This window comes from Vulpes vulpes, chromosome 8 (genome assembly GCF_048418805.1).
Source record: "Vulpes vulpes isolate BD-2025 chromosome 8, VulVul3, whole genome shotgun sequence".
NCBI classification, from domain to species: domain Eukaryota; kingdom Metazoa; phylum Chordata; class Mammalia; order Carnivora; family Canidae; genus Vulpes; species Vulpes vulpes.
Genome location: NC_132787.1, coordinates 76,660,755 through 76,688,162, shown reverse-complemented (window position 1 = coordinate 76,688,162; position 27,408 = coordinate 76,660,755). Strand labels below are relative to the sequence as shown.

Sequence of the window (27,408 nt, the reverse complement as noted above, 5' to 3'; positions counted from 1 at the left end):
GCTCTGAGCTCACTGCTGAGCCACCCAGGCGTCCCAGGAGTGTCTTATATATTATTCATAATAAGCCCCTTTCAACCAGACTTGAGTTTATGCTAATGAGGTAATGGAGTGGGGGGAGGTAATGGAGTGCAAAGGAACCAATGATGTGATTAGAGGGTTAGAACTTTCAGGGCACCACCACTACCTCCCTTCTCACCTTCAGTGAGCATAAAAGAGCAAGAAACTGAATTCAATCACCAATGGCCAATCACTTAATCAATCACACCTAATACCTCCATAAAAATCTCTAAAAGACAGGGGATAGGGAGCCTTCCAGCTTGGTGACCACATATAAGTGCTGTGCTCAGTGTTGGGAGGGGGGTGCCCAGAGGGGGCATGGAAGGAGTCTTCCATCTTCCAATACCTTGCCCTAGCCACATCTCCCATTTGGCTGTTCCTGAGCTGTAGCCTTTCTAATAAACTGGTAAACACAAGCAAGGCGTTCTCCTGAGTTCTGTGAGTCCCTCTAGCAAATTACCAAAATTGAGGAGGCATATGGGAACTGAGTTCACAGGGGGTCACTCAGAAGTACAAGTGGCCCCTGGGACTTGTGACTGGCATCTGAATTAGGGCAGCTAGTGGGGTGAGCCTTTAGCTTGAGGGGTCTATGCTAACTCCAGGAGTTAGTGTCAGAATTGAGTTGAACTGCTGGACACCTGATTGGTTTTAGAGAACTGGTACAGAAAAATGACACATATTTGGTGTTAGAGAAAAATCATACAATTAACGTTAGAAGTGGTATCAGAAAAAGAAGACATCTCAGTGGTTATGGGAAAATTGTAAATACATTTGTAGTTTGCACTCTTTTTCTATTGGATAGCGCTGATCCAGACAGATATCAATATATATTGGCAAAGACAGTGACCATGCTATATAATGAAATATTAAAAAATAGGCTTCAAACACACTTATATAGTATGTGTACATTCTAGTAAGGGATCATATTTTAGTGGAAGTTAACACAAAGTTAACTGTGGCTTTGTTTGACAACAAATAATAAACTTATTGATTTTTATGAACAGTATCAATCCACAAAGCACTTTGTGTCAAACATCCTAGGTCTCACCTACAAATATCCCAGCACTTCATAGGTCTCCAGGACTGTTAACACACAAGATTTTTCCCATGCTCTGTCCATCTAAAATTTTAGTAAATTCTGTATCTCAAGTCATTCACTAGCCAAATGATCAAAGAATACAACTTAATATTTTATTAAAAATGAAGACAAGTTTTGAAAAAAATTTTAATGGAAAAAAGTTTTGAAAAGAGAAAAAAGGGAAAGAATAAACAATAAAGACTAACCTCCACGTAGGTTCTGGGAATGAGACCTTTGTTTCCTTTAGCATTCTTAGCTATCCACCAACCATCAGGTTTTTTTTCAATTATAAGGAGAATTTCCCTTTTCTTAAATCAAAACAAAGTAAAAAATTTTAAATTAAAATTTACCCCCAAATTAGGAATAATCACCACTGAAACTATTTTCAAAAACAGAATAGCATTTCACCATCTTCCTACCAGGTAACTTTGATAACATAATTTCACATGACTAGTACCTGTAAATCATAATTTTTACTTATTTTGTTAAAACAGACTGAGTCTTTAAAAACAATACCAAGCATGTGCAATATAGGTAAATAGGCAGGGTTTTCTTATTTTGTCAGGCATGCAAACTCATCCTTAGGTCAGGTTTTAGTTTTGTTTCTACCTTAAATGTAAGATCCCCAGCTTGCTGAGCAGTAAAATCTCCAACGGCAATGTATTCTTTACTTGTTGCCGGGTGGTGGGATTCATTTTCCTGTTTCTCTTCCTCTTCCTCTTCTGTTTCTTCTTCCTCCCCACCACCTTCTTCACTCTCTTCTTCCTCCTCCTCCTCCTCATCTTCTTCTTCAGCTTCTTCCTCTTCGTCAGCAGATTTGTTATCATCCTCTCTTTCAGTAAGTGCCCTGATTCTGTGAAAAGTAGTTCTATGATAAGGATCACTTGAAATAACATATAAGAATCAAGTATAACTTCTACACAGAGAAGACCCTGCCCATATTTGGAACTGGGCAAATAAGGGAAATAAGGAGAAAGCACAACTCATGGTTTCTACCATTTAGCTAACAATATGTGACTTGAGGAACTGAGCAGTGAAGGAGTTAATATGACAGACAGAGCATGCACGGGACTTGAGGCTGAGGGACCTGAGACTATGGGACCTGTATTCAAGTCTTGGATTCATTTACTCAGCAAATGCTGCTTGAGCACTTTAACACAGAGGTTAGAGCACAGGCTCTGAATGTCCATTCTGGCTCGGTCTTCCCCTCGCTGAGTAGCTTCTTTTAAGCTTTCCATTTCTCATTGGTAAAGTGAAGGTAATAATAGAATCTGTCTCACAGGACTGTCATGAAGATTACATGAGTTACAAATTTGCAGGGGGTTTAGAACGGTGCCTGCTAGTCGCAAGTTTTTTAATAGAAGTCAGCTATGACGGTGATAATGATGTATGTCAGGTCCATGTCAAACACAGTGGATACAAAGGTAAACCAGGTAAACAATTCCCTGTCCCCAAGGAGCTTACAGTGAGACAATCTAGAAAGTGGATAATTACAATATGGTTTGGTAGGTACATTAGAGGTATACACAGGATACTAAGAAAACACACAGAGGATCACTTGACCTATACTGCATGGGGTGGGGATCAGGAAAGGCTTCAAATTAGGTCTGGAGAGGGGTGCCTGGGTGGCTCAGTCAGTTAAGCAATTGCCTTCAGCTCAGGTCATGGTCCCAGGGTCTTGGGATCCAGCCATTGTGGAGCCCAGCACTGAGCCTCGCTCACTGGGTAGCCTGCTTCTCTCTCTCCCTCTGCCTACCCCCTGCTGCTCCTGCTCTCTTGCTCAAATAAACAAAAATTTTATTTAAAAAAATAGTTGTAGGACACACTCATATATCACAATGACCTAAACATAAACAGTAGCTCCACAAAATTTTTACACTATAAGAATAAAAATTCATAAAATATGTCATATTGATTTTCAATGTGCCCTTTTCCTTTTTTAGGAGATCTTTTGCACATATTTTATATCTTAAATGTAATAGAAAAATGTAACAGAAATGAGTCAACTATTCTAAAATGTTGCCAAGGATAATGGGAACTTGACATGATTATTCATGATTCTTCTCATTCTGCTAAAAGAGTGAATTTCACTTATTAATTTTTGAACGTTAAAGTAACCTTGCATTCTGGATTAAATTCCACTTAGTCATGCTGTATTGTCATTTTGATATGACACTGGATTCTATTTGCTAATATTTTATATCGGGTTTGTTCATGTGTTCATAAGGGCCTCTCTTTTTTTCTTATATAATATTCTTGTCAGGTTTTGATATCAAAGGTATCAAAAGCTCTTAAAGTGATTTGGGAAATATCCTATATAAAAATTTTGTAATACTAGTATTATTTCTTTTTTAAATGTTTGCAGTAATTCTATCAGTTTTATTCTGTGGGAAGGTTTTTAATTATACATTCAACTTCTTTAGAGGACATTTTAGCAGGACTGTTTTCTGTTCACCTTGTATCAGGTACCTTTTATTTCTCAAGGAAATTATCTAGTTTTTCAAATGTATTGGTATAAAGTTGTTCATAATATCGTCACAGCATCCTTTTAATTTCTGTAGGACCACTAGTGATTAGTTTTGTTTTTTTTTTAAGATTTTTAAAAATTTATTCATTCATGAGAGACACACACACAGAGGGGGGTGGGGGTGGAGCAGAGACACAGGCTCCATGCAGGGAACCTGAAGTGGGACTTGATCCAGGGTCTCCAGGATCAGGCCCTGGGCTGAAGGCGGCGCTAAACTGCTGAGCCACGGGGGCTGCCCTAGTGATTAGTTTTTATTCCTGTTTTCCTTTCTCTTTTCTTGATCAGTCTTGCTAGGAAGTTATCCATTTAATAAATTCTTCCAAAGAGCCAACTTTCGGTTTTGTTGATATTATCTACTGTAAGTCTTTTTATTATTTACTGTTTTCTGCTCTTATTTCTGTTATTTCCTCCTATCTACTTACCTTGGGTTTAATCTCTTGTTCTTTTGTTTTCTTAAGTTGGAAACTTCAATAACTGATTCTCAATTTTTCTTCTTTTCTAAGGTATGCATTTAAAGCTATAAATTTTGTTAGCTGCCACCTTTCTGCTTGATTCCTCCTTATCCATCCAAGCTATCCATCTTTTACAACAAATTCTTTAAGAAATTGAAAACAATTGTTTTCAAATTGTTCTTGTTTCCTAATTTTCACATTTGGGTCATCTGAGCTTCTACTGATTATTTTTTTTCTTTATTACAAGACATTTTCCACCTCTTTGAATCAATATTGAATCAGATTGAGGAATTTCTCAGTCATTATCTCATCAGATATTTTACAGTTGTAGAATGTTCAATGTTAGATGTTTCTTAAAATATTCCACTTTTTTCCATTTCATCCCTCTTTTCTTTTTTAAGCTTTTTTTTTATTTTTTCATTTATTTTTATTTAAATTTGATTTGCCAACATATAGTATAACACCCAATGCTCATCCCATCAAATGCCCTCCTCAGTTATCACCCAGTTATCCCAACCCCCCACCGACCTCCCCTTCCACAACCCTTTGTTCATTTCTGAGTTAGGAGTGTCTTGTGGTTTGTTTCCCTCTCTGATTTTTCCCACTCAGTTCCCCTCCTTTCCCTTATAATCCCTTTCACTATTTCTTATATTCCCCATATGAGTGAAACCATATGATGATTGTCCTTCTCCGACTGACTTACTTCACTCAGGATAATAGCCTCCAGTTCCATCTACATCAAAGCAAATGGTGGGTATTCGTCCTTTCTGATGGTTGAGTAATATCCCATTGTATATTTATACCACATCTTCTTTATTCACTCATTTGTCGAAGGACATTGTGGCTTCTTCCATAGTTTGGCTATTGTGGACATGGCTGCTAGAACATTGGGGTGCTGGTGTCCTGCCATTTCACTACATCTGTATCTTTAGGGTAAATACCTAGTAGTGCAATTGCCGGGTCATAGGGTAGCTCTATTTTTAACTCTTTGAGGAACCTCCACACAGTTTTCCAGAGTGGCTGTGCCAGTTTGCATTTCCACCAACAGTGCAAGGGGGTTCCCCCTTCTCCACATCTTCTCCAACATTTGTTGTTTCCTGTCTTGTTAATTTTCACCATTCTCATTGGTGTGAGGTGGTATCTCATTGTGGTTTTGATTTGTATTTTCCTGATGGCAAGTGATGCAGAACATTTTCTCATGTGCTTGTTGTCCATGTGTACGTCTTCTTTGGTGAAATTTCTGTTCATGTCTTCTGCCCATTTCATGATTGGCTTGTTTGTTTCTTGGGTGTTGAGTTTAGTAAGTTCTTTATTGATCTTGGATACTAGCCTTTTATCTGATATGTCATTTGCAAGTATCTTCTCCCATTCTGTACGTTTGTCTTTTAGTTTTGTTGACTTTTTTTTTTTTTTTTTTTGCTGCGCAGAAGCTTTTTATCCTGATTAAGTCCCAACAGTTCATTTTTGCTTTTGTTTCCCTTGCCTTCATAGATGTATCCTGCAAGAAGTTGTGGCCAAGTTCAAAAAGGTTGTTGCCTGTGTTCTCTAGGATTTTGATGGATTCTTGTCTCACATTTAGTTCTTTCAGCCATTTTGAATTTATCTTTGTGTATGGTGTAATTTTCCATCTTTTCTTCTACTTTAACAAATTAATCATTATTTAGAAGTCCCTGTCAGCTACTTTTTTTTTCTAGTTCAAATCTAAGTCTGCTTTTATTTACTGCCTTCTTGCTTAATTACTGATTATTCTTTTGTACTTCTAGTAGTTCTTTTATAAGTGGATACTGTGGATGAGACATTTAGAGACTTTGGATTATGTCATCTTCCTTTACAGAGTGTTGAATCTTATTCCGTTACACCATTAAATCATCATGTTTCTGTTAAGGTTTGGTTATAGGCTTGGACAAGATCTACTTCAGTCTTTAAGACCACAGTTCTTAATATTATGGTATTTTTATTACTCCTAATACAGCAATGACAATGACAGCATGACTAAGGCCTTCTGTGATCTCCACTAAATGCCTGAAGCATTCACCAAGGTCTCATTACTCTAACTAGGTACAAATTTCAGTATTTCTCCAGGATTGCTTGACTTCCAAAATCTTTTAAGCTCTCAGTCTCTTAGCAGGTACTTCCTGCCAGTGCTTCTGGAATCATGCTCTGTGTAGCCCAGCAATCTATTTAGATTTTCCTAGTTGTCTCTAGCAACACCCTTCTTTCTCTCCACAAGTTCCAATGGCCTTAGGAACCCCCAAAATTTGATTTCTGCCTCCTGAGCTCAGTGACACTGCTGCTTCCTGTTTAGGATCCACCTTCCTGTACCACAGCCTGTAAATTTTCCCCAGAGATAGGGTCTGGGTGAATGTAGACCTTAGTCCCTGTGTTTTCCTGTATTAAGGACATCAGCCCTGATTGGCTGATGTTCAATGACTTCGACCAGCTGTTTTGTATATTTTATCTGGATTTTATAGTTTTTGTTTTGTTTTTGATTTTATAGTTTTTATGGTAGGATGGTTAAGTCCAAAACCAGCTACTTTGTACTAGATATCAGTGGGAACTCTAGAATCCTTGGATCTACATCCTTTAGCATTTCCCCTAAGCTATAGTGTGAAAGTATGGCAACAGTACTTGAAGAATCTAAGGAGTTAATTTTTTCCTTTTTGCTTTCCAGAAATTGAGTTTATTTATACCATCAAGTTTTCTTTCCACTTTGCAAAGGCTATTAATAACATATACCACAACAGAAAAACAATGCATATTTTTGCCTCCAGTTTTTAAAGAATATTTAGGGAAAAAGGAAGCAAATAGACCATCCAAATAATTTCTTTTTATGTATCAATACTAACATTAAAGGCATCCTTATTTTGTAACACTTGTTGAGTTTTTTAGACCTCTCTTTTGTTTCTCCAACTAGATAATAAATTGCCTAAGACAGAGGTAATGACTTCTATATCTTTACATTTTTTATACAGTCTAAGACTTTGTACTATATGCTATAAAATGTCAGCTGATTATACTTGCTATCACCATTTCTTTGTATCTATACTCTTACTATGTCTTTATTTTGAGTCAAACATTAAACATGTGGGTGACATAATATCTGAGAGAAAGAAAGGAAGGAAAGAAGCATACTCAGTTATATTTTCTCTACTTATGGACACAGCAAGTTCTTGCAGTTGGTGGGTAAGCTTATCCAAAAGACTGTGCTCCTCCTCTTTTTTCTGATTATAGTTCCCGATGGGTGCAGTTTCATCAGCCTATGAGAGAATATAAGTTTATTTCACTGAAAAATTTAATTTCAGTTTCCTATTATATTTATTTTAGAAGGGAAATAACACTCCGGTAAGTTCTAGAAGACAAAGTAAATGTCAACATGAGACTAGGCCTACCTTAGAGACATAAAATGAAAAGAAATGTAGATTATATTGAAATGTAACCCAAAGTTAAAAATAAAGTTATATTAGTTGGTTTTTTGTTTAGTTTCTTTGCTAGCTATTTCAGACCCTCTACAGTGAGTAAGAGATAGGTTCTAGACAGAAGATAGGCTTTGGAGTTAAAAAGATGGGCGTCAATCCCAAGTTCTGCCACTTATTGGCAGTGAGACATTAAGAAAGCTGCTTCACCTTTGGGAGACTCAAGTTTCCTCACCCGAGAAACAAGATAATTAGATTTCAAATTTAGGGTCAGCCTGCCTTCTAAATTCAAGAGTTTTGTATCACTGAAATACAGACACTCACATGCAGGTAGGGAGATGACTTTTAGATGCCTTCCACTTTAAAATGTTCTGTGAGTTTCTGGACCAGGACACCTAGTTGAAGCTCAGGCTCATACTAAAAGGGAAGATCCTGAAGGGATTTCCAAGAGTTAATCCTAGTTTCTCCTATTTCTGCAGAGTCACTGATATTAGAGCTGCCATGTGATACAAGAAGCTTCTCTACACCTTACCCTTATGACCAGATTATGTACTCTCCCCAGAGAGTAATTAAAATTAAAACAACTCCAAACTATAAAACATAAAACTTATACAATACAAAAATAAAAATAGCTTCTTCTTGGATTTTCTGGGTCCTCTATGCTGGGTAAATTCACCAAAGCTGAACTTTTCTCAGCATTCAGAGCCCCAGCTTTTCTGCTCTAAAGCACATATTCAGTAAGCCAGTTGGGCAAACTGGCACTGATCACAGACTTCACCACCATGAAAGCAAATCCAGGGACTTACCCACTCTAATGAATTCCCACTTGATGAGAACAACTGTATAAAAACCAGGGTTTTGGGATCCCTGGGTGGCGCAGCGGTTTGGCGCCTGCCTTTGGCCCAGGGCGCGATCCTGGAGACCCGGGATCGAATCCCACATCAGGCTCCCAGTGCATGGAGCCTGCTTCTCCCTCTGCCTATGTCTCTGCCTCTCTCTCTCTCTCTGTATGACTATCATAAATAAAAATTAAAAAAAAAAAACAGGTTTTTTTTTGTAATATCATTAACTGTAATACTTACTTTGTTTAATTTTTGAAGAGCATTTTTATTTTCATCTATTGCCTGTTTTAACTGGATACATCTAAATTTTCAAAAAGAAAGAAAAAAGTATTAATTGTTCTATTGTCAGACTAGAAAGTTACCTTATAAAATCATACATAAGTCTTTAAGCTGTCAAGGCAATTAGCTATTGTATGAATGATGTTAAACAATTCACCTGTAACTGCTTTTCCACCCACCAGCTTGGGTGATCCTCACATGCTCTAAAGTACTCAGGTAGGACAGTGAAGACTCAGAAAGCTGGTGTGCCTCTGAGCTTCAGTTTCCTATCTCTAAAATAAGGAAAACATTGGATTTCAAAATGCTTCTCCAGCTCTAAAATTCCATAAACCTAGGACCTGGTCTAGAAGACATCCCTAAGGATGATAACGACCAAGTGCATTGTGCATCATGCATAATTCTAGGCACTGCGCAAGCACCACCTCATTTGAGCCTCATACCAACTCTTGCTGCAGTAGAAGGATGTGAGATTCAAAGGAGAGGACACAACTGGTCAATGGTGCAACATGCGAAGACAGAGTTTAGGACTCCGCATCTGGTCTTTTCCCACCACAGCACATTCCCCTTTTAAACTCGCTCGGCCTATCTAGATGGGTATAATATTTTAATTATTCCATAGATGGCCCATAAAATGTAGCTTAAGGCTTAGACCCAAATAAGAAGTATAAAAATGACTGGAAATGGGCTATATTTAATAATGACAGTTATCAAAATTCACATGTTTTCTCAAAAAATAACCTGAGTCAATATTTTTTTATGCTGTTTGCTAATTTTTTTTCTTAGAGAAACTAATGAAATAAGTAGCAAAAAAGGAGACAAAAGTCCTTTGTGAAAGAGACTGAAAAGAAGTGAAAATATCAAACTATAGCTGACCCTGCCAGTTACTTACCCAAAAGCCCTTCCACAATCTGCATCTATGCTGACAGGCTCAGCCCCTCATTGACACTGACACTTAAGTGCTCACTTAAGTGACACCCTACTGCAGGTAGGGTGGGTGTACAGCCCACCACTGGCCAACAAAACATGAAAGAAATATGTTGGGCACTGCCTCCCATTTTATCCTCCCTGGTGGAGCACTTAAAGAATCCTTCGCCCTTTCTGCTTTTAGATACAGATACCTGAGGACTTTGTAAAGGTGAGGGAAGCCATCACTGGCTAAATGAGGATGACAGAGCATGATGAGAGCAAAGGCCGGTCGTTGAGGACATCACGAGCCACTTATCCACCCTGAGAGAGCCTACTTCCAGACTTTTTGTGGAATGAGACTGTAGAGCCACTAATTTTAATAGGTACCCTGTTACGCAGACCAAAAGAATCCTAACTAAAACTTAGACTCGAAAATTTCACTTAAGAGCCAGAGAAGAAAACTATAAAACAAACAGTTTATTAAAATGATCTCCTTTGTATCTAGAACATTACTAAAATCCTCAAACTGTTCAGATATTTTAAGATTTCTGGGTCAGGATAAAAACTCAAGTACGTGCTCATCTTCACCACCTCCTGAGACCCCACAAAAAATGATTAAAACATCTTAAAAGGTAATAAACCCTGAATGTAGGAGAGTGAAAGAGGGACCACCTGTCAGAAAGACATTTCAAAATATTTCTGTCGAATGGAAAAAAGGTAGAAATGTGTTCTTCTAAAAAGAAAGTAAGAAGTCTCTAAAAGGGACAAGATCCACCAGGCAGTGAACACCATGATTTGGGTCAGCAGGTGGGAAGGACTGAGGAGGGAGGGGTAATTAAAATGTGTCTAAGGGAATGAATGTATTATGAAGTTCTACAGGTGAAGACATCCACAATGGCTGGGATTTGCTTTACATATTATGTTACATTACATTATATTAATTAAATGATATCCATAATATCTAAACTATAAAAGCAATCAATCTTAAGGCAACCTAAGAGCTTTATAGATAGTATCTAGGGAGAGAGTAAAGATACTGATTAAGTTTAGATTTAATTAACGCCCTTTTATAAGAAGTCTGCCTTTTAAAAAAGTCTGTTCACAGAAAATCTGAGCCAGCTAGCATCCCCTTTTCTCTTATCTTACCTCCCTCTGTTCTCCCACCTTACCAGAGGATTGTCTCTAAAAAGTACAATTAATGAATGACCTGGGGAGAATTATAGTTGCCAAATAAGTTCCCCATACACCAGGATTAAGGCCCGCTCTATTTTGGCATTGGGCACTCCTCGGCCCAACAGCTAGTTCCTAGCCCCCCCCGAAAAACCCTGCCCATGTACAAAGAACTTCATTCTCACTCAAGGGGTAATAATGTAGGAAAAAGACCTATACCTACAACAGCATAAGAATCCTGGACTGCTGTCTGGAATAATCAAACTACTCCCTCATTCTTAAATAAAAATGGATAACCCAAAGACCACCAGATATAATAAAGAAAACCAGCAACATGAAGTTCAATTTAAGACTAACTAAAATTAAATAAATAAATCATTGGCATCCAGAGGAATGGAAGACAAGAGAACCTTCCACGTGTGAACAAAAAGACAGAGAAACAAAAACTTTTAATGGGGAGATAGGAGACTACAAAGAAGAGTCCAGGATGTTCAATACCTGATGCAAAGGTGTTTCAGGAAGAAATAGACAAACAGAAGTAAAAAAATAAATAAATAAAAAGATCTTTTGGTAAAAGAAATTTCCCAGAAGCTCATGAGGGACAAGAATTTCTAGTTGGAAAGACCCACTGAGCATTTAGCAGGATGAAATTTCAAAACAGCAAGACTGAAGAGACAAGCCCCAAACAGGTCAATTATAAAGGAACAATCATCAAACTTATTCACACTACTGAGTACAAAGAAACCTGACAATGTCTTCAAAGGTTTAAGATAAATAATTTTTACTGTATAACAAGCCAATTAATGAAACATAGGGGTTGATGTTTTCAAACATACAAGTGTCCATGAGAATTTTTAAATGACTATGATGGCGATCTTTTTATACACGAAGAAGACTATTTATGGTTATGTGGGTTTAAAAATAATTATCATTTATTAAAATAAAATTTTAAAACCTAGTTTTTCCTGGGACTTCAAATTTAGCCTATAAATCTTATTCTATTTGAAAATCTAGTAAAGCAAGTATAATCACTTTCACTTTTTCTTTATTATTTGATTATCTCAATGTGAACTGAATTTCTTAATCAATCCTAATAAATGCAGCTAATTAAGTTCCCTTCAACATTTTAAAATTCAGTTAAATTTTATTTTGCTTTTTAGCACTTTGAATGCCTAAAGTAAGTAAATTTTTTTCAAATGGTTCAAGTGAATCATTTAAACTAATAAAATGAATTGCATGTTCCTTTGAATGTTATGTACTGTTTTAAATACCCAAAGCATACAGATTATCTTAATGATGTCCTAAATTGAATATGAAAGTATGAATAGACTAATTCGATTTAGTTCATCATGTCCATGTAATTTTAAACTTGATTTAAATTTGATCTCTCCTAGGGATTAAAGAAGTCAAAACAGAACAAAACATACCCTCTGAAAGAATAGTTTTCCTATGTCAAGGGAGTTAAGGTCACCATCCCAAGTAAGGCAAAACTGCTAATAAGAGTTTTCTGACCAGATCCCAGGATCCGAGGCTACAGTAGGACAAAGATCTACCATAATTCTGCCTCAGCCACTATGTTGGCACTGAACAGTTTTTATAGTTGCTGTCACAAAAGCCAAGTCCATAACCTTCAGGTTTAGTTTAATTTTTTTTAGATCCAAGTTATATCATGATATAATTTTTTCATTTGATTCAAATGGATCAATGCCTCCAATTCCAATGAGACTGCAGTGAAATTCTCTTTTCCTTGACTGAATTTCACATTTCTCAGCAGTCTTCAAATATGTTTATTGCCGGCCCACTTTAATGTCCTCTAGCAAAGTCATGGTAGACATGACTAACCATGTTAACATGGTAGACATGTTAACAAACCACTGTGGGAACCTTAATTTTCTCAACTATGTTAAAAAGTATCTCATGGTGTTATTGTGAAAATTAATCAGGAAAGAGGTTTTAAGAGTGTGGACCACACTGCTTGGAACATGCAGAGTAGAGAATAAATGTAAATTGCTGCTTTTTAACTTTTGTAATTCTCTATTTAATCATTCCACTATTTAGACCTGGGAAATACAGATAATTGCAAGAAATATTTTAAAATAAATTTTGGAAAATTTCATTCATTGTTATCTTAGTATTAATTTCCATTATTATTCTGTCTTTTTAGGAATTGTCCATAAAAAAGGAAAGAAATAACATCTCAGACAATTTCTATGCTATAAATACTGCCCACTGAAATGTAAGTATTGTATCTGGATAGCTAATATAATTAAGTATGTAATTTACCTTTGGTAAATATTTCTCCGTTTACTGGCATCTAGAGCTCCTTTCAATTGACTCTCAGAAAGCAAGCTACCAACCTACAATAAATAGAGACTGTTAGAATATATTGTTAAGTACCATATAACCTCAGGAAATAAAATTTTAATTCTTTTTTTCCAATATCTCACAACGAACACTTTTAAACATACAACGAAGTATGTAAAGAATTAAATTTCACAGTGAGCTTCCATATAACCACTACCTAGATTCTACCATTAACATTTTACTTACACCTTTTTGATCCATTCATTCATCCATTTGTCTTATTTTTTATGTATTTTGAAGTAAACTGTAATCCTCATAATTGATGCACCACAGATACCACTAATGAAAGTTCAATGTCAGTGTAAAATTTACATACAATGAAATGCACATATCTTAAATATACATTTGCTAAATTTTGGCAAATTATAAGAAATTATAACCCATATAACTCTAACCCCTATATACATACAGAAAATTACCAATACCCCAGAAAGGATGAACTCTTTTGTGTCATCCTTTCACATAGCATGTTCTTGAGATACTGCCATATACAATCATTAGTTTATTCCTTCATACTGCTCAGTAGTATTCTATGATTATGTCACAAGTTTATCTTCATTCTTGTATCTTACGCCTTGACTTAGCGTTTTCCAAACACTACCTGTAACTTTGCCAATGTACCCCAAAATAAATATGTAAATACACATTTACATATGTAATAACAACATACTCATATGTTCTTTTCTAAAGATGATGTGAAAAAGAAGTGGATGAAAGAAGAGAAACTAAAATTCACTAGCTTCTTCTCTTTCTATTTTGCATCTGAGTGTTAGTTACAAATTGACAGCTGGAGACAGAGTCAGTTATAACAGGTATGACCCAAATGGGTTCTTGATTACTTGTCCATGGACACCAAGTTGGAAATCTGTTCTTTTTTTCTTTTGCTTCAAGTGTCACACTATCAAAGAGTCCCTCCCAGATACTTAGGCTATCAGAAGACTCCTGGGCCAAGTCTTCTTCAGATCAACTAATCTTTTTTATTGTTTTGTTTCATTTTTGTTTTAGTAAGTTTTTTGTAGTTTACTTCTGAAACTTTCCTGGTTCTCCTAATATCCCACTAAATTTAAAATCGGAATCAGAACCTTATTAAGCACCTAGACAAAGTTCACTGAAGTCAAAACCTCACGAAGTTTTATTTCTGACAAAAGAGTATTTTCTTTTTATTGCACCACCGTAAAATCTAAACATCACTTATGAAATATTTATCCATCAAATTGTTGTAGTTTTTAAATGAGAGTCCAAAACAGGAACAAATATAAGCATTCAATAAATTTCTTGTCTATTGAAGACTAGAAAATAATTTTATTTAGTAATGGATCAAACAAAAAAAGTACAATTAGCAAAGCGAAATAAGAATTTTGGAAAATAAATTAACAAACCATTAATTACGACTTACTTTTTCTCTTCTTTCAAGTCATATACATTTGGTGTTCAAAATCATGAAAACATCAAAATGTATTAAGAGAAACATAATAATCATCAGCATTCTAGCATACACAGTTACCATCCTGGGATGTTTCCTTCAATCTTTTTTTCTATGTATATTAGGTACAAAATAATTTTACTGAAATATTGTCTATTTAATTTTATGTTTTATATTCCTTTTCTAACTTGACATTTTATCAAAAATATCTTCCCTATACATGAAAATTTCTTTTCACAAAATTTTAATACTATTATATCCCAACATAAGTTATTTATCCATTCCCTTATTATTGATCATTTAAATGATATCCAGCCTTTTCCAAGTAACAGTGATGAACACTTTTACACATTAAATTCTGTCCCAATAATTTTTTTTTTACTATTATGTATGGTAAATCCCTAGAAATGTAATTACCCAGCCTAGGAGCATGACTAATTCGCTACATCTTGTCAAACTGCTTTCCAGAAATGTTGTACATTATAGTACAGTGTATATAAGTGGAGCAGTGTATATAAGTGTTTCATCACACTCTCCCCAGGACTGAGTATTATGATTTTTTTAAATGTTTGTGATATTTTATTTCCTGGGCAGTTACTTGATTATTTTTTAAGTTAACTTTTCTCATGTTTATGACTTCTTTGTACTTCTTCTTTGGTTCATGTCCTTGGCTAATTTATCGGATCCTAATATTTTTCTTACATATTAGGACTATTCTTTGATACCTTTTTCGTTTGAGTTCATGTGAAGCAAAAATAGCCTCCACTGGAAGACGGCTCAAAGGTTAGGAGGCATGGAGAAAGCAAAAGGCGCAGAGATGGTTGGAAAGGTTATTGTTTTAGATTTGGGAGGTGAGGTGGGTTAAAGGAGTTGCTAGGATGGAGATTGAGAAGAGAGGGAGCAGGCGCTTAGTCTATGCTCACGATTTTCCGGAGGCTCAGTTTCCCCAGGGATGGGCTTAGGAGCCGGAAGGGTTAGAATCAGGGTTAGTGCCGGGATGACTATAACTCGGGAAGGTACGTGGGTGGGTTGGGGTAGGCTCCCAGGATTAGGGTGCACCCCAGATCTCGCCCGCCGCCAGAACCCAGGCCACCTAGTGCTGCCCAGGCCCCGGCTGGGCAGCCAGACGATACCTGTAGCTTCAATTCCTGACTGCGGCGCTGCAGGGCCTGCAGACGATTGCTCTGCCGCCCAGCCAGCATCTCCCTCGCCTCGGCGCTCAGCGCTCACCCGTCGCCAGGGAAACCAGGGGCGGCGTGGGAAGGTGACGCAATCATGGCGCGCCCGCCTCGCGGCCCGGCGGCGGGGGCGTGGGGGACGGATGGAAGAGGACCGTGGAGGTCGTCGTCTGTCGCAGTAGCCACCCCGCAGGTCCTGGGCTCTCAGATCAGTCCTCCCCTACTGGCCAACCCGCAGGATTGGGGTGAAGGTGGCAGAGAATGCTCAACGGCGTGGAAACTACATGTCCCACAGTACTTCGGGAGTCCCACGCCACCACCGCCGGGGTTCTCGGGATTATGGCATTTATTTTCTGATGCCAGCTTTGCTGAACTCATCTTAAGGTACAATTTAAGCTTCTTAAGTTCTTAAGTTAACTGCAAGGATAGCTTTCCTATGTGACCGCATATTCTCACTTGAAAGGACTGGTGTGTGTGTTTTTAAAGATTTTATTTATTTATTCATGAGAAACAGAGAGCGAGCGAGCGAGAGAGACAGGCATAGGGAGAAGCAGGCTCCATGCAGGGACCCTGATGCGGGACTCGATCCCAGGATCCCGGGATCACGACCTGAGCCAGAGGCAGATGCTCAACCACTGAGCCACCCAGGTGCCCCTGAAAGGACAGTTTTTAATTCTTTGCCATTTGGGGTACCGCTGTTTCCATTTCACTTTAGTTTTGCACATTGTCACGTTGTCCATCCTGAGTTCTGTGGATGGTGATTTTGTTCAACAAGTATGTGAACAAATAATTATGATCTCCATTTCATATCTCCTCTCCCGGAGATTATAATAACATTTTCCCAGATGGTACTGAATCCTTTAAGTCCCAATTCCCAAACTTTGCACTACACCGAATAAAAATGATCATGATGAGAGTTCACTTTTCAAATGACGAACTACACTAATGTAAATGAATGCACGTCAGTAAACAAACAGGTTGATTCTATAGGCCCAACTACTATGCTACTTAATTTTGTATACTGTTTTTTCCAAATATACATAGAGAAACGTGACAAGCAAGTGTCCACCTAACTGAATGTTCGCATTGAATACACCATGTCACATCACCCAGATTGGGATACAGAACATTACCAGCACCCTAAATAATCTTCCCCTCCTAATCCCTACCCACCCCTTAGGCCAAAAGTAAACACTATCCTAACTTCTAACAACAATTTGTTTTGCTTCTTTTAAAACTGTACAATGAAATCATGCAGTATGTACTGGCTTGTTGGGCTTTTTTCACTCAACATGTTTGTGAGACATACCTCTATCATTGGTGTAGTTCTAATTTGTTCAATTGTCATTGCTCTCTGGTATTTCAGGGTGTGATACTCATTCATTCTGCTGTTGCTGGACATGTGGATAGTTTCCAGTATAGGGCTGTTATAAACAGTGCTATTACATCTATACCTAGTACAAACATGTACACAATGCTAGGCTACAGGGCATGTTTTATGTTCAGCTTTAGTAGATATTGCCTATTTTCCCAAAGTTGTACTGATTTACTCTGCCTATATGGGTTTTTGTTCTTCATATCCTTGACAACAACACTTGGTATTATCTGTTTTGTAGTTCATGTCTTTATTTTGAATTAACTTGTCCATTATGACTCATGATACTTAAAAATTCACTTAACTAACCAGATGGTATTTTCATTAAAAAAAAATTTGTAACAGAGGCGCCTGGGTAGCTCAAGTCATGATCCCAGAGTCCTAAGATACAGCCCAGAGTCATGTCTGGGTCTCTGCTCAGCAGGGAGTCTGTTTCTCCCTCTCCCTCTGTCTCTCTCCTCCACTTGTGTGTGCACACGCGTGCGTTTTCTCTAATAAAATTTTTTTTAAAAGATTTGTAACAGGGCTCAGTTGTGCAGCACATATGCTAACATATGCTAAAATTGGAATGATACAAAGATTAGCATGTTCCCTGCACAAGGGGGACATGCAAATTCATGAAGTATTCAATATTTTTTTTAAAAACGTTTGTAACAACAAATGAGAAAGGACTGCTGTATCTTTAAATGGATTAATAAATCAGTACTTGTTATTATAAGAGGCAAGCAAAATCTATTTTATGAAATCTTTATTTATTTTAAATATACATCTATAAATATACATCTATAAATTAGACAAAATATTCTATATCTGACTTATAAGGATTTCCATATTTTATATGAAAAATTGCAGGGTCATGAATATAGTATAATTCTATGTTGGTAAAAATAAAACCCCTACGTGTGTGTATATATATATGAACAATGAGGAAGGATGCAAAAAAGCTTACTCCTCGTCTTCACCTTAAGTGGAAAGATAATTTTAATTTTATACATTTTCCATATCCTGGTTATAACCATTTATTCCTTTTGAGTCTTAGATCAGCATCATCAACATCACCTAGGAGCTTGTTAGAAATCCATATCCTCAGACCCACCACAGAACTACAGAATCGGAACCTGTATTTTAATATTACCCCAGTGTTTCATGTGCACATTTAAGGCTAAGAAATACTATTGAAGTATTCAGTGTGCTATAAGGCATGAGATTATCCTCAGCTAACTGCCTTTTTTATTAATTTACAGTTCTTTTGATTTGTAATGCTCAGCATAGTCATCTTAACAGTAGTCAGTTACTTCTTGTTAACCTTTGATGTCATTTTGAGAATCAAAGTGATGGGGCAAAGGCAAAAAAGAAAACTAAATTTCCTTACTACCTACAGCCCATTGTCCTTCAAACAGGCAGTGACCTTCCTCTAGAAACTCAGCTACCTGGATGTATTATTAATACTTTGTGGAGGGCAAAAAGCAATCATAGCCTGACCCCCAGGATCCTTTGAGTCTACTCTAACATAGAAAAATTTCTTTGGAAACTTCCATTATCTCTACTTGTATCTCCAAGATACAAGTTGACAATCATCCTGTAAGCATTATCACTCATCTGAAGGGTCTCATGACTGAGTTTTTACTAAACAATAATAAATTATCTTTTCCTAACAAGAGCTAACCCCCTCAAGGTTGTGGAAACCTTGTTTCCAAAATTCCTTAGAGACTTAGGCTATCCCTGCCAACTTGAAATTATATAACCACCGCTTCTCACAACCCAAGTGCAGCTCTTCTGGCCCACAGGTCCTCTCCCGATGCTTTAATAAAACCACTTTTTGGACTGAAGAAATCTCAAGATTTGGCTGGGTAATCAAAAGGCAAGGACAGAGCAGAGGACCAAAGACTGAAGTTTAAGAAACTTGGAAAAGGAAGCAGTGATAAAAGTCAGGAAACACAGGAAAGTTTTAAATTATTAGGGAAGTGTGGGAAGAATTTCAAAGGAGAAACTGGCATCAAATACTCTGGAGGTGAAAATTAAGTATTCAGAAATGGCTATTAGATAACAATGGCTGGGGGGGGGGGAGTGCAGAGAGCAGACTGCAGCAGGTTAATGGGCATAACAGAAGGAATAGTGGACCACTTTTTCTAATAGGCAAATGATGGTTTTAGTCAAGATCTGTGCATATTTGTAGAGGGAAAGCAGGGAGAGACTGTAGATGCTAGATAGAAATGGTGTAGTAGAGAATAGGCAAGGTCCTTGTGGGGAGGGGATATGGTAGGGGTAAGATGCAGAATTAAACTGAGGCCACAGAGGAGTCAGCCTTGGAAGAGACATGTGCATCTTCTCTTCTGAGAAAGGAAAGCTAATGAGATAAAGCCTCAAAACCAGTGAACCTCTGCTGGGCATACAGTCACCTGCAGAGCTTTAAAAATCCCAGTGCCCAGGCACATCCAAAACTACATAAAATCTGTGAGCAGAGCAGCCTTGGTGGCTCAGTGGTTTAGCGCCGCCTTCAGTCCAGGGCATGATCCTGGAGACCCGGGGACTCGATCCCACTATCCCATGTCAGGCTCCCTGCGTGGAGCCTGCTCCTCCCTCTGCCTGTGTCTCTGCCTCTCTCTCTCTCTCTCTGTGTCTCATGAATAAATAAAATCCTTTAAAAAAAAATCTGTGAGCAGTGGCATGCAGAGATCAGTATTTTTAAAACTCTCTCGGTGATTATATATTGTGCAGCCTTGTTGAAAATCACTTCCCTCAACAAAGCTATTAAGAGGAAGAACAATGAGGGAGTTCCCACCTAATGGCCTTTATCTTCTCATATAGTTGGTAAGCAAACTGCAGTCCAGATGGGATGAGCTCTAAGAACTAGCACTTTAGTTCCTGCATTTACAGAATGAAAACAGGAGTTAGAAGTAATGAAGCATAATGGCCCCACTGAAAAGGAAAAAATACTTAAAAACTTTGTGTGGAAACAACTTTCCTGAATTTTATGTTAATATGGAACTGCTGCTAAATGTGCTGAGACACAAAATTAATAAGAATGAGCAAGGACAGTGTTACAGAGAACACCTCTTGCAAATAAAAAATAACCAAGGACTTAGCCACCTACTCTTGATTTTTAGATAATAGTTGGAATTTATCACTAAGTTCTAGTCAAGTGGGTTTTTCCCTTAATACATATTCTACAATGACATAAATGAAATTTTTGCCAGTAATAACTGGAGTATGTTGTCACTCTATGCTTGGGGCATATACAGCTTTGTATATTCTTAACCCAGTTATTTTTACACAGCGCCTTGCTTTCCTTAACAGGTTCACTAACAGCCAGAAGGATTCATAATGATCCCTAGGCCATCTGCTTTGCGGTTGTACCAAGGAACTGGCATAGAAAGAAGATACCTGCTCAAAAACACTAATAGGTCAGTCTTGAGAATCCAGATCTTTTGATGTGGTAAACTTATTGGTAGGCAAGATACTCCTTTCCTTTTAATAGAAGATTCAAAGATGTTTAAAATTTTTTTTTATTTTGAAAATAAAATTGATTCATAAAGTGCAAAAGAAGTTAGATGTGTCCAGTGCTCTATGTCCATCTTCGACAAACTGTTGGAAACAGAAAAGAGAAAACAATCAAATACATAATCGTCAACTTCAAATTATTCTATTGCGGAGTTAAGCTATGAACCATAAGCTATTATCCATAGTTACACTAAGAACAGATAATTAAATTTTCACAGCTGTGATGCTATCACTAGGTGCAAGGTCCCTAACTTCCAGGCCACTGGAACCAGGCTGCCAACAACGAAAGAATTGACTGGAGATCACAAAACATGAATGCGAAGATGTACACTGTCTACCAGGGATATCATCAAAAAGAATGATAAGGGGGTAGAGGGTGGCAGGAATACCTCACCTTTCTTCCTTTCCTTCTTTCCAGTATTTACTTTTTGAAGTTTAATGTCAAGGTGCAACAATGCTGCCCGTGGTAAGACATTCCCGCTAAAGGCACGCACTGAACTAAACTAGGATACCAGTGCAAGTCCTGGGGAAAACAAAACCTCCTCTTTGGGTGTCTGGGGGGGAAGTTAACTCCTATGCGGCATCCACAGGCGCTCCCGCCCCCAACGTCTCCCTTTAGTCCCCGCACCGTAAGTACCGCTCACCGACTCTCCCAAACGAGCAAGGCGCTGCAGGCGGCGAGCGTGAGGCTCGCCCGGCTCCCGCCCGAGCCCCGCCGGAGCCCCAGCGTGGACGAGGCGAGACGGGCGCGCGGGGGCCGACAGCGCGGGGTCTCAGGCCAGGTCCAGCTTCTTCTGAGTCGTCGCCAGCTTGTCCTGCAGCCTCCGCTTCCTCCAGTCCAGGTAGCGCCTCCGCAGCCGGTTCGCCTGCCAGCCCACGAGCACCCCGGACGCGAAGGCCACCAGCACAGACAGCTGCAGCGTCCTCTCGGACACGTCCGCCATGGCAGCCGGCGGCGTGCAGCGCGACCTACGGCGCGGCGGCGGGGTCAAAAGGCGCCCCGCGTTCCCGGGCGGGGCGGAGCGGAGCGCGGCTCGGCGCGGCGCGCATGCGCGCAGCTCGTCCCGCGGCGCGCGGGCTCCAAGCCCTGGGCTCCGTGCGGCTCACCTGCTCCCCGAGGCTGGCCGCGCTGGGCGGGAGCCGCGGGCGTGAGGCTCGTTCGGCGTTGGTCTCGCCCTGTTGGCAGCTCTGATGGTGTGCCCTTCCGAGCTCCGTGCGAGCCCCGCGCCTCCTCGTGCTTTCTCAGCGGGAGAATGCGAGCCGCTTGTGTGACTCTCCATTTACTGGTGACCCAGTTAAAAATAAACAACAGCAAAAGTATTTTTCATGATATATCTTGTTCAGCCCAGTAGATACAGGATGTTATCATTTCAACACGTAATCAATATAAAAATGAGATTTTTAAAAAAATTCTCTTTTTTTTAAATACCGAGTCTTTGAAATCTGGTGATTTTTATAACGACAGCATATCGCCGTGCGAACACTAATTTTCCGTGGAGATACTAGATTGGTAACTAGATTTCATAAAAGTCCGTTGAAGAATTAGATTCAAAAAAAAAAAAAAAAAAAAGAATTAGATTCATATACCCAGGTTGTTCCAAAGACACATAAAGATTTCTCCAATAACTGAGTCGAGTTTCAGTTTTAAATTTGAATTCATTCAATTTTATTTTTTATTTTTCAGGGTTTTATTGCAAACCAAAGTTGGTTTATAAATTCATTAAAGTTTTAAAAGGAGTTCAAAATTCACTTCTTCATCACACTGGTTACATGTGGGGCCTGTGAATACAGTGGTGGACAGCGAAGTCCAGAGGGCAGACCTAACACTGGGTCAGAATGGTTGCGTTGGTGAAAAATTCTAGTGATGGAAGTCATTATGGTGGACAGACCCTGACGTGGCCCCCCATGATTTCCACTTCCCAATGTTGATGATTTTGTGTTAATTTCTCCTACTCAAGTGTGGGCTTAACCTGTCACCCGCTTCTACCTAATAAAGGTGCTGGGATGTCCCTCCTGGAATTCCTTTATGGTTGTTTTTTTTTTTTTTTAAGTTTTTAGTTTTATTTATTTGACAGAGAAAGAAAGAAAGCAAGCACAAGCAAGAGGAGGGGCAGAGGGAAAGGGAGAAGCAGACTCTCTGTTGAGCTGGGATTCGGGGCTTGATCCAGGACTCTGGGAGCAGGCCCTGAGTTGAGGCAGATGCTTAACCGCCTGAGCCACTCAGGCGCCCCTCCTTTATGCTATATAACTTCTTTTCAACAGACTGATGACTCTCCTTGTGGGCTTGATGAAGTGAATGGACATGTTGAAGGAGCTCATGTAGTTAAGGACTGCAGCTGGCCTCTAGAAACAGCAGGATGCCTCCAGCCAATAGCTAGCAAAAAGCTGGAGCCTTCAGATCTACAGCCCAAGGAAATTAACTGTCTGCAACCTGAATAAACTTGGAAACAAGAATCTTCCCTAGTTCACCCTCCAAGTAAGATCACACACAAACTGGCTGATGCCTTGATTGTAGCCTTGTAAGAACCTAACAGAAGACCATGTGCCTGGACTCCTAACCCATAGAAAGTTGATATTATACATGTGCATTGTTTTAAGTCACTACATTTGTGGTAATTTGTTAACACAGCAATAGAAAACTGCTACGGTCAGGAAAGGAAAACCATCATATGGAGCCTGAACTCTTTTATTTGGGGCCTGACTGACCTCACCTTTCTATTGATATAAGCAAATGGATTTTCATACTTGAGGCAGAACACATCTTGGCAAAGAGATGATAAAGACAATTCTTGAGTCCAGTGTGAATTCACATCTGCTATGCTTTATGTTCATTTATTTGGCAAATATTCATTAAATGCTGCAGTAGGCATTGGGAATGTAAAAGTGAATATATATCTGCCCTCAGCTTGGTGCAGAGTGAAAGATGGAAAAACAATTATGACACATTCTGATGAATTGGAGTATTTAGTTGAGTCTGTAGCTTAAACTTAAAAAAAGAAGAAAAGCCTCAGAAACACTCTTTTTTTTATAGTCCATCCAATCTATCAACCAAATCTTTTGGTTGTATTTTCAAAATATGACCAGAATTAAAGCACTTCTCACCTCTACTCACTTGACTGCTACCACTGGTTCCAAGCTGCCATCATCTCCTACCTAAGTCACTGCAAACCCTTCAGGTTTCTGGGCTTCTGTGGATCATCTCACTCTTCTGCTCAAACCATGCAGTGGCCATGGCCCCAGCAGTGGTCTGCAGAGCTCTGCATGACGTGTTCCTCTCTATTCCTTACCTCTCTCAGCCATGTGCTCATTGTTTCTTATGCTTACCAGGCCTGTTGCTACCTGAGAACATTTGCATGTGCTGGGGTACATGGGTAGCTCAGGAGGTTGGATGTCTGGCTCTTGATTTCAACTCAAGTCATGATCTCAGGGTCCTGGAATCAAGCCTCACATCGGGCTCCCTGCTCAGCTTGGAGTCTACTTAAGGATTCTCTCTGTCTCAAATAAATAAATAAATCTTAAAAAAAAAAAAATTTGCATGTGGGGTCCCCCTGCCTGGCATACTCTTCTCCCAGGTGCCCATATAACTAACTTCCTCACCCCTTTTAGGTTCTTGTTAACTGACACCTTCTCAACAAGGCCTACATGACTATTTAAAAATCACAAATGAACCAACCCCCACTCTCTGGCACTCCTGATCTTTTCCCTGCTCTATTCTCCTCCACAGTATTTATAGCCTTCCACCTACTGTAAGATTTATAGTATTTATTACACTTATTTATTGCTTGTCCTCTGCTACAATGTAAGCTACTCAAGGGCAGGGATTTTTGTCTCAATTGTATACTGGTGGATCCCAAGTGCCTGTAATTGAGACTGGCACATAACACACAGTCAGTAAAATTTGTGGTTGATGACAGCAAGGAGTGGTCAGGGAAGTCTTATGGGTATGTGGCTGAACTCAATCTTGAAAGCTAAGTAGGATGATCAGAAGAAATGAAATTTCCCTGGATCTCAGTTTTCTCATTTGTAAAATAAAGTTTAGTATGATTCAGTAGCTCTAAGACATTTTTATTATGTTTTATTTTATTCATTACTATTTTTTAAGTAGGCTCCACACCCAGCATGCAGCCCGATCTGGAACTCGTTTCCAGACTCTGAGATATTGACCTGAGTTGATATCAGGAGTCAGACACTTAACTGACTGAGTTACCCAGGTGCCCTGACAAGATATTTCACATCTAGTTCTGGCAGCCGGAACTTGTCCATTAGGGTCATTGGTATTGCAAATTTGATACTCGCTTGGAATTCTTACCTCATCCTTAGGGGCCTCTGGGCTAAAAATAAACCAGTGCACATGTACACTCTATCAAGCCTTGAATATGGGAAAAGCTTCGGTGAATAGAGCTTGCAGAGACCATAGAAATGCCCCCCTTTTTTTTTAGCAGGAGGAAACTCTGGCCAGGGGGAAGAGTATTGCTTCTGGGAAGGGGACAGAGGTATAATCTTTTTAAAATATTTTATTTATTTATTTATTATTTGACAGAGAGAGAGAGAGAGAGAGAGAGAGAGCACAAGCAGGCAGAGCAGCAGGCAGAGGGAGAAGGAGAGAAGCAGGATCCCCACTGAGCAGAGAGTCAGATGCTCCATCCAGGACCTTGGCTCCATCCAGGACCTTGGGATCATGACCTGAGCCAAAGGCAGACACTTACCAACTGAGCCACCCAGGTGCCCCAGGGGTGTAAGATTTTAAATCCCTCTTAAAGTCAGTGTGTCCCTGGCTTGAGACTGTACTTTTGCATACAGTGCATTATCTTAATGGGACATTTAGTAATTGTAGTTGATAAGGGTCAACCAGCTTTGAGGTGATGATTAAATTTGGATTAACAGGCTGAATAGTCAAGTGTAATGAGTTAATTGATTATGAGCGTCTTCTGAATGATACATTAACTGCCATTGTTGTGTTTGCCATTTGAAGGACTTGCTGAGGAGAAGATTTTGCCATTTACAGTATTAGACCTTATTGCTTATGAATTCATTTAAAGTCTATAAATGGAACTCTCCTCTGCAACTGCAGGACCTGAAGCAATAAAGCAGTCATTTTATACTCTAAAGCCTTCATAAAAGGTAAAGCTTTGCCGTCATTAATGTGGAGCATTCATTCCCTTAGGTCCTTGAATTTCTGGCCCAGAACTCTGGCTGGGTCTGTTCCCCTCAGCCACAAGCTCACAGCCCTGTGTCCCAGGAGTTTTTAACTGCCAGACCCTTTGTTTTCCATTCTCTTCCCCTGAGTTTTTGGAAGTGGGAAGAAAAATTCTTGTGTGGTTGTGCTGAACTTACTCACCTGCCTCCACCAGCACACACTCTAAGAGGCAAGCAAAGTAAACGTGCCTGGTTGTATGACTTCCAAGTAAGAATCATTTCCTCCCTGGTACATAGGCAAGAATGGAAGTGATACCATGGGGAAAGGTGAGCCTTGACCCTTCTCTTTGGTAGAAGCTGTAATGTACTTCTGCAAGTCTGCCTCTCCAGTCTGTAGTTCTGGAGACATGCACAGAAGAATGGCCTCCCAAAATTCTTTCAGAAAAAAATGGGAAAATCCTAATAACACACCAACCTGTCTCCTCCTAATTCTGAGGTAAGTGGTTATCTATAATTCACTCATTGTTCCAATAAGTATTTTCTGAGTGAATATTATGTTTGGGATGTTTAGAGCTATATATTCCATGCTGAGCCAATCTCAAAGATCTCCTGTCTAGGAGAGAGAATGACAATCAAAACCTCACACAAATAAATATAGTATTACAAACACTGATGAGTGTTTAGATGAAAAATTACAGTGTACCATGTTTGAAGGAATACAGTGGAGCCTAACTATGGTTGAGAGGATGGGAGTTATCAAGAAAGGCCTCCTATGGACCTTGCGTTTAGGACCTAAAGTGAGACACAGAAGCAGGAATGGAAGGGAGAGGTCTTCTCTTGCATTTGTGAAGGTTGTGAGACTGCAAAAAGCTGGCTCCATGAGAACCTCAGTGGCAGGAGTGGAGGAGAGGGAGGAAAAGTAGATAGGCCTTGCAAACCATCTCAAGGGCTTTGGATTTTATTTAGAGTAAAGTAGGTAACCATTTTTGTAAGCAGGGGAATTACGTGGTTCTCTTTACATATTAATAAAAATTAATCTGACTTGTTGGAGAATGGACTGGAAGGTGCTGTGGGAGGAATCAGGGAAACAGGTCAGGAAACTACTCCACCAGTTTAGAGGAGAGACAGTGGCAGTAGAGTCTGTGGTAGTGAATGTTTGGCAGATTTGAGATTGACCATTTTTTCTTGTAGTACTATGAATGTTTCATTGTTGGTACTATAATAGCACTATATGGGGTCCACTGGTGGCTACATTGTGGGGAACACAGGATAACAATCACTATGGAATCACTATGTTGTATACCTAAAACTAATGTATCATTTTGTGTCAACTTCAGTTAAAAAAAAAGGAAGAAAAAAAAAGTTCTGTTGTCTTCTGGTCTGCTTAATTTTAGAAAAGAAGTCTTTATGTAAAAAAAAAAAAAAAAAAAGAAGTCTTTATGTAATGAATCTTTTCTTCCTCTGGCTGCTTTTGAGACTATCAGGAGGTTTTAGCCATTCAGTTATGATGTTTTGTATAGTTTTAACAAGTTCATTCTTTTTGGAATGTATTGAGTCTCTTGAAACTGTAGGCTTAATAGTTTTCACCAAATTTAGAAGACGTTTGGTTATTTTTTTCTTCAAATCTTTTTATGCTCCCTCTTTTTTTTCTAGGAGTCCAGTTACATGTATATGACTGTTTGATATTACTCCATAGGTCATGGAGGC

At 38.9% G+C, this 27,408-nt stretch overlaps 2 protein-coding genes, 1 long non-coding RNA gene and 1 other non-coding gene across 6 annotated transcripts in view; 2 read left to right on the top strand and 2 right to left on the bottom strand.

The window, feature by feature from the left end:
• NPHP1 (nephrocystin 1) overlaps positions 1 to 15,925 on the bottom strand; it is a 59,690-nt gene extending 43,765 nt beyond the window's left edge. Inside the window, exons 1-6 of one of the 3 annotated variants that reach the window (XM_025994342.2) lie at positions 15,645 to 15,925; positions 13,008 to 13,081; positions 8,610 to 8,670; positions 7,247 to 7,371; positions 1,745 to 1,988; positions 1,342 to 1,443 (exon numbers count right to left, since the gene is read on the bottom strand). In XM_025994342.2, coding sequence (XP_025850127.1) covers positions 1,342 to 1,443; positions 1,745 to 1,988; positions 7,247 to 7,371; positions 8,610 to 8,670; positions 13,008 to 13,081; positions 15,645 to 15,713 — 675 coding nt within the window. In that variant the 5' untranslated portion in view covers positions 15,714 to 15,925. The remainder of the gene's footprint in view (positions 1 to 1,341; positions 1,444 to 1,744; positions 1,989 to 7,246; positions 7,372 to 8,609; positions 8,671 to 13,007; positions 13,082 to 15,644) is intronic. The other 2 variants (XM_025994344.2, XM_072767164.1) reach the window with 2 other exon arrangements.
• A 1-nt stretch (position 15,926) lies between these two features.
• On the top strand, positions 15,927 to 20,610 carry LOC140600000 (uncharacterized). The gene is made up of 2 exons (XR_012003141.1): positions 15,927 to 16,073; positions 20,362 to 20,610. It is a non-coding gene; the product is annotated as an uncharacterized lncRNA (long non-coding RNA).
• LOC112916907 (U6 spliceosomal RNA) lies at positions 17,595 to 17,701 on the top strand. Its single transcript, XR_003234367.2, has one exon. It is a non-coding gene; the product is annotated as a U6 spliceosomal RNA (small nuclear RNA).
• Positions 20,553 to 21,525, bottom strand: MTLN (mitoregulin). The gene is made up of 2 exons (XM_025994345.2): positions 21,210 to 21,525; positions 20,553 to 20,649 (listed from the first exon to the last, which is right to left on the bottom strand). Exon 1 carries the CDS (start codon positions 21,507 to 21,509, stop codon positions 21,339 to 21,341), a length of 171 nt encoding a protein of 56 aa, XP_025850130.2. The 5' UTR covers positions 21,510 to 21,525; the 3' UTR covers positions 20,553 to 20,649; positions 21,210 to 21,338.
• Positions 21,526 to 27,408: the final 5,883 nt, after the last annotated feature.

Coding starts and splice junctions, on each gene's coding strand:
- MTLN (XM_025994345.2), bottom strand. CDS start 21,509: ATGGCGGACGTGTCCGAGAGGACGCTGCAGCTGTCTGTGCTGGTGGCC.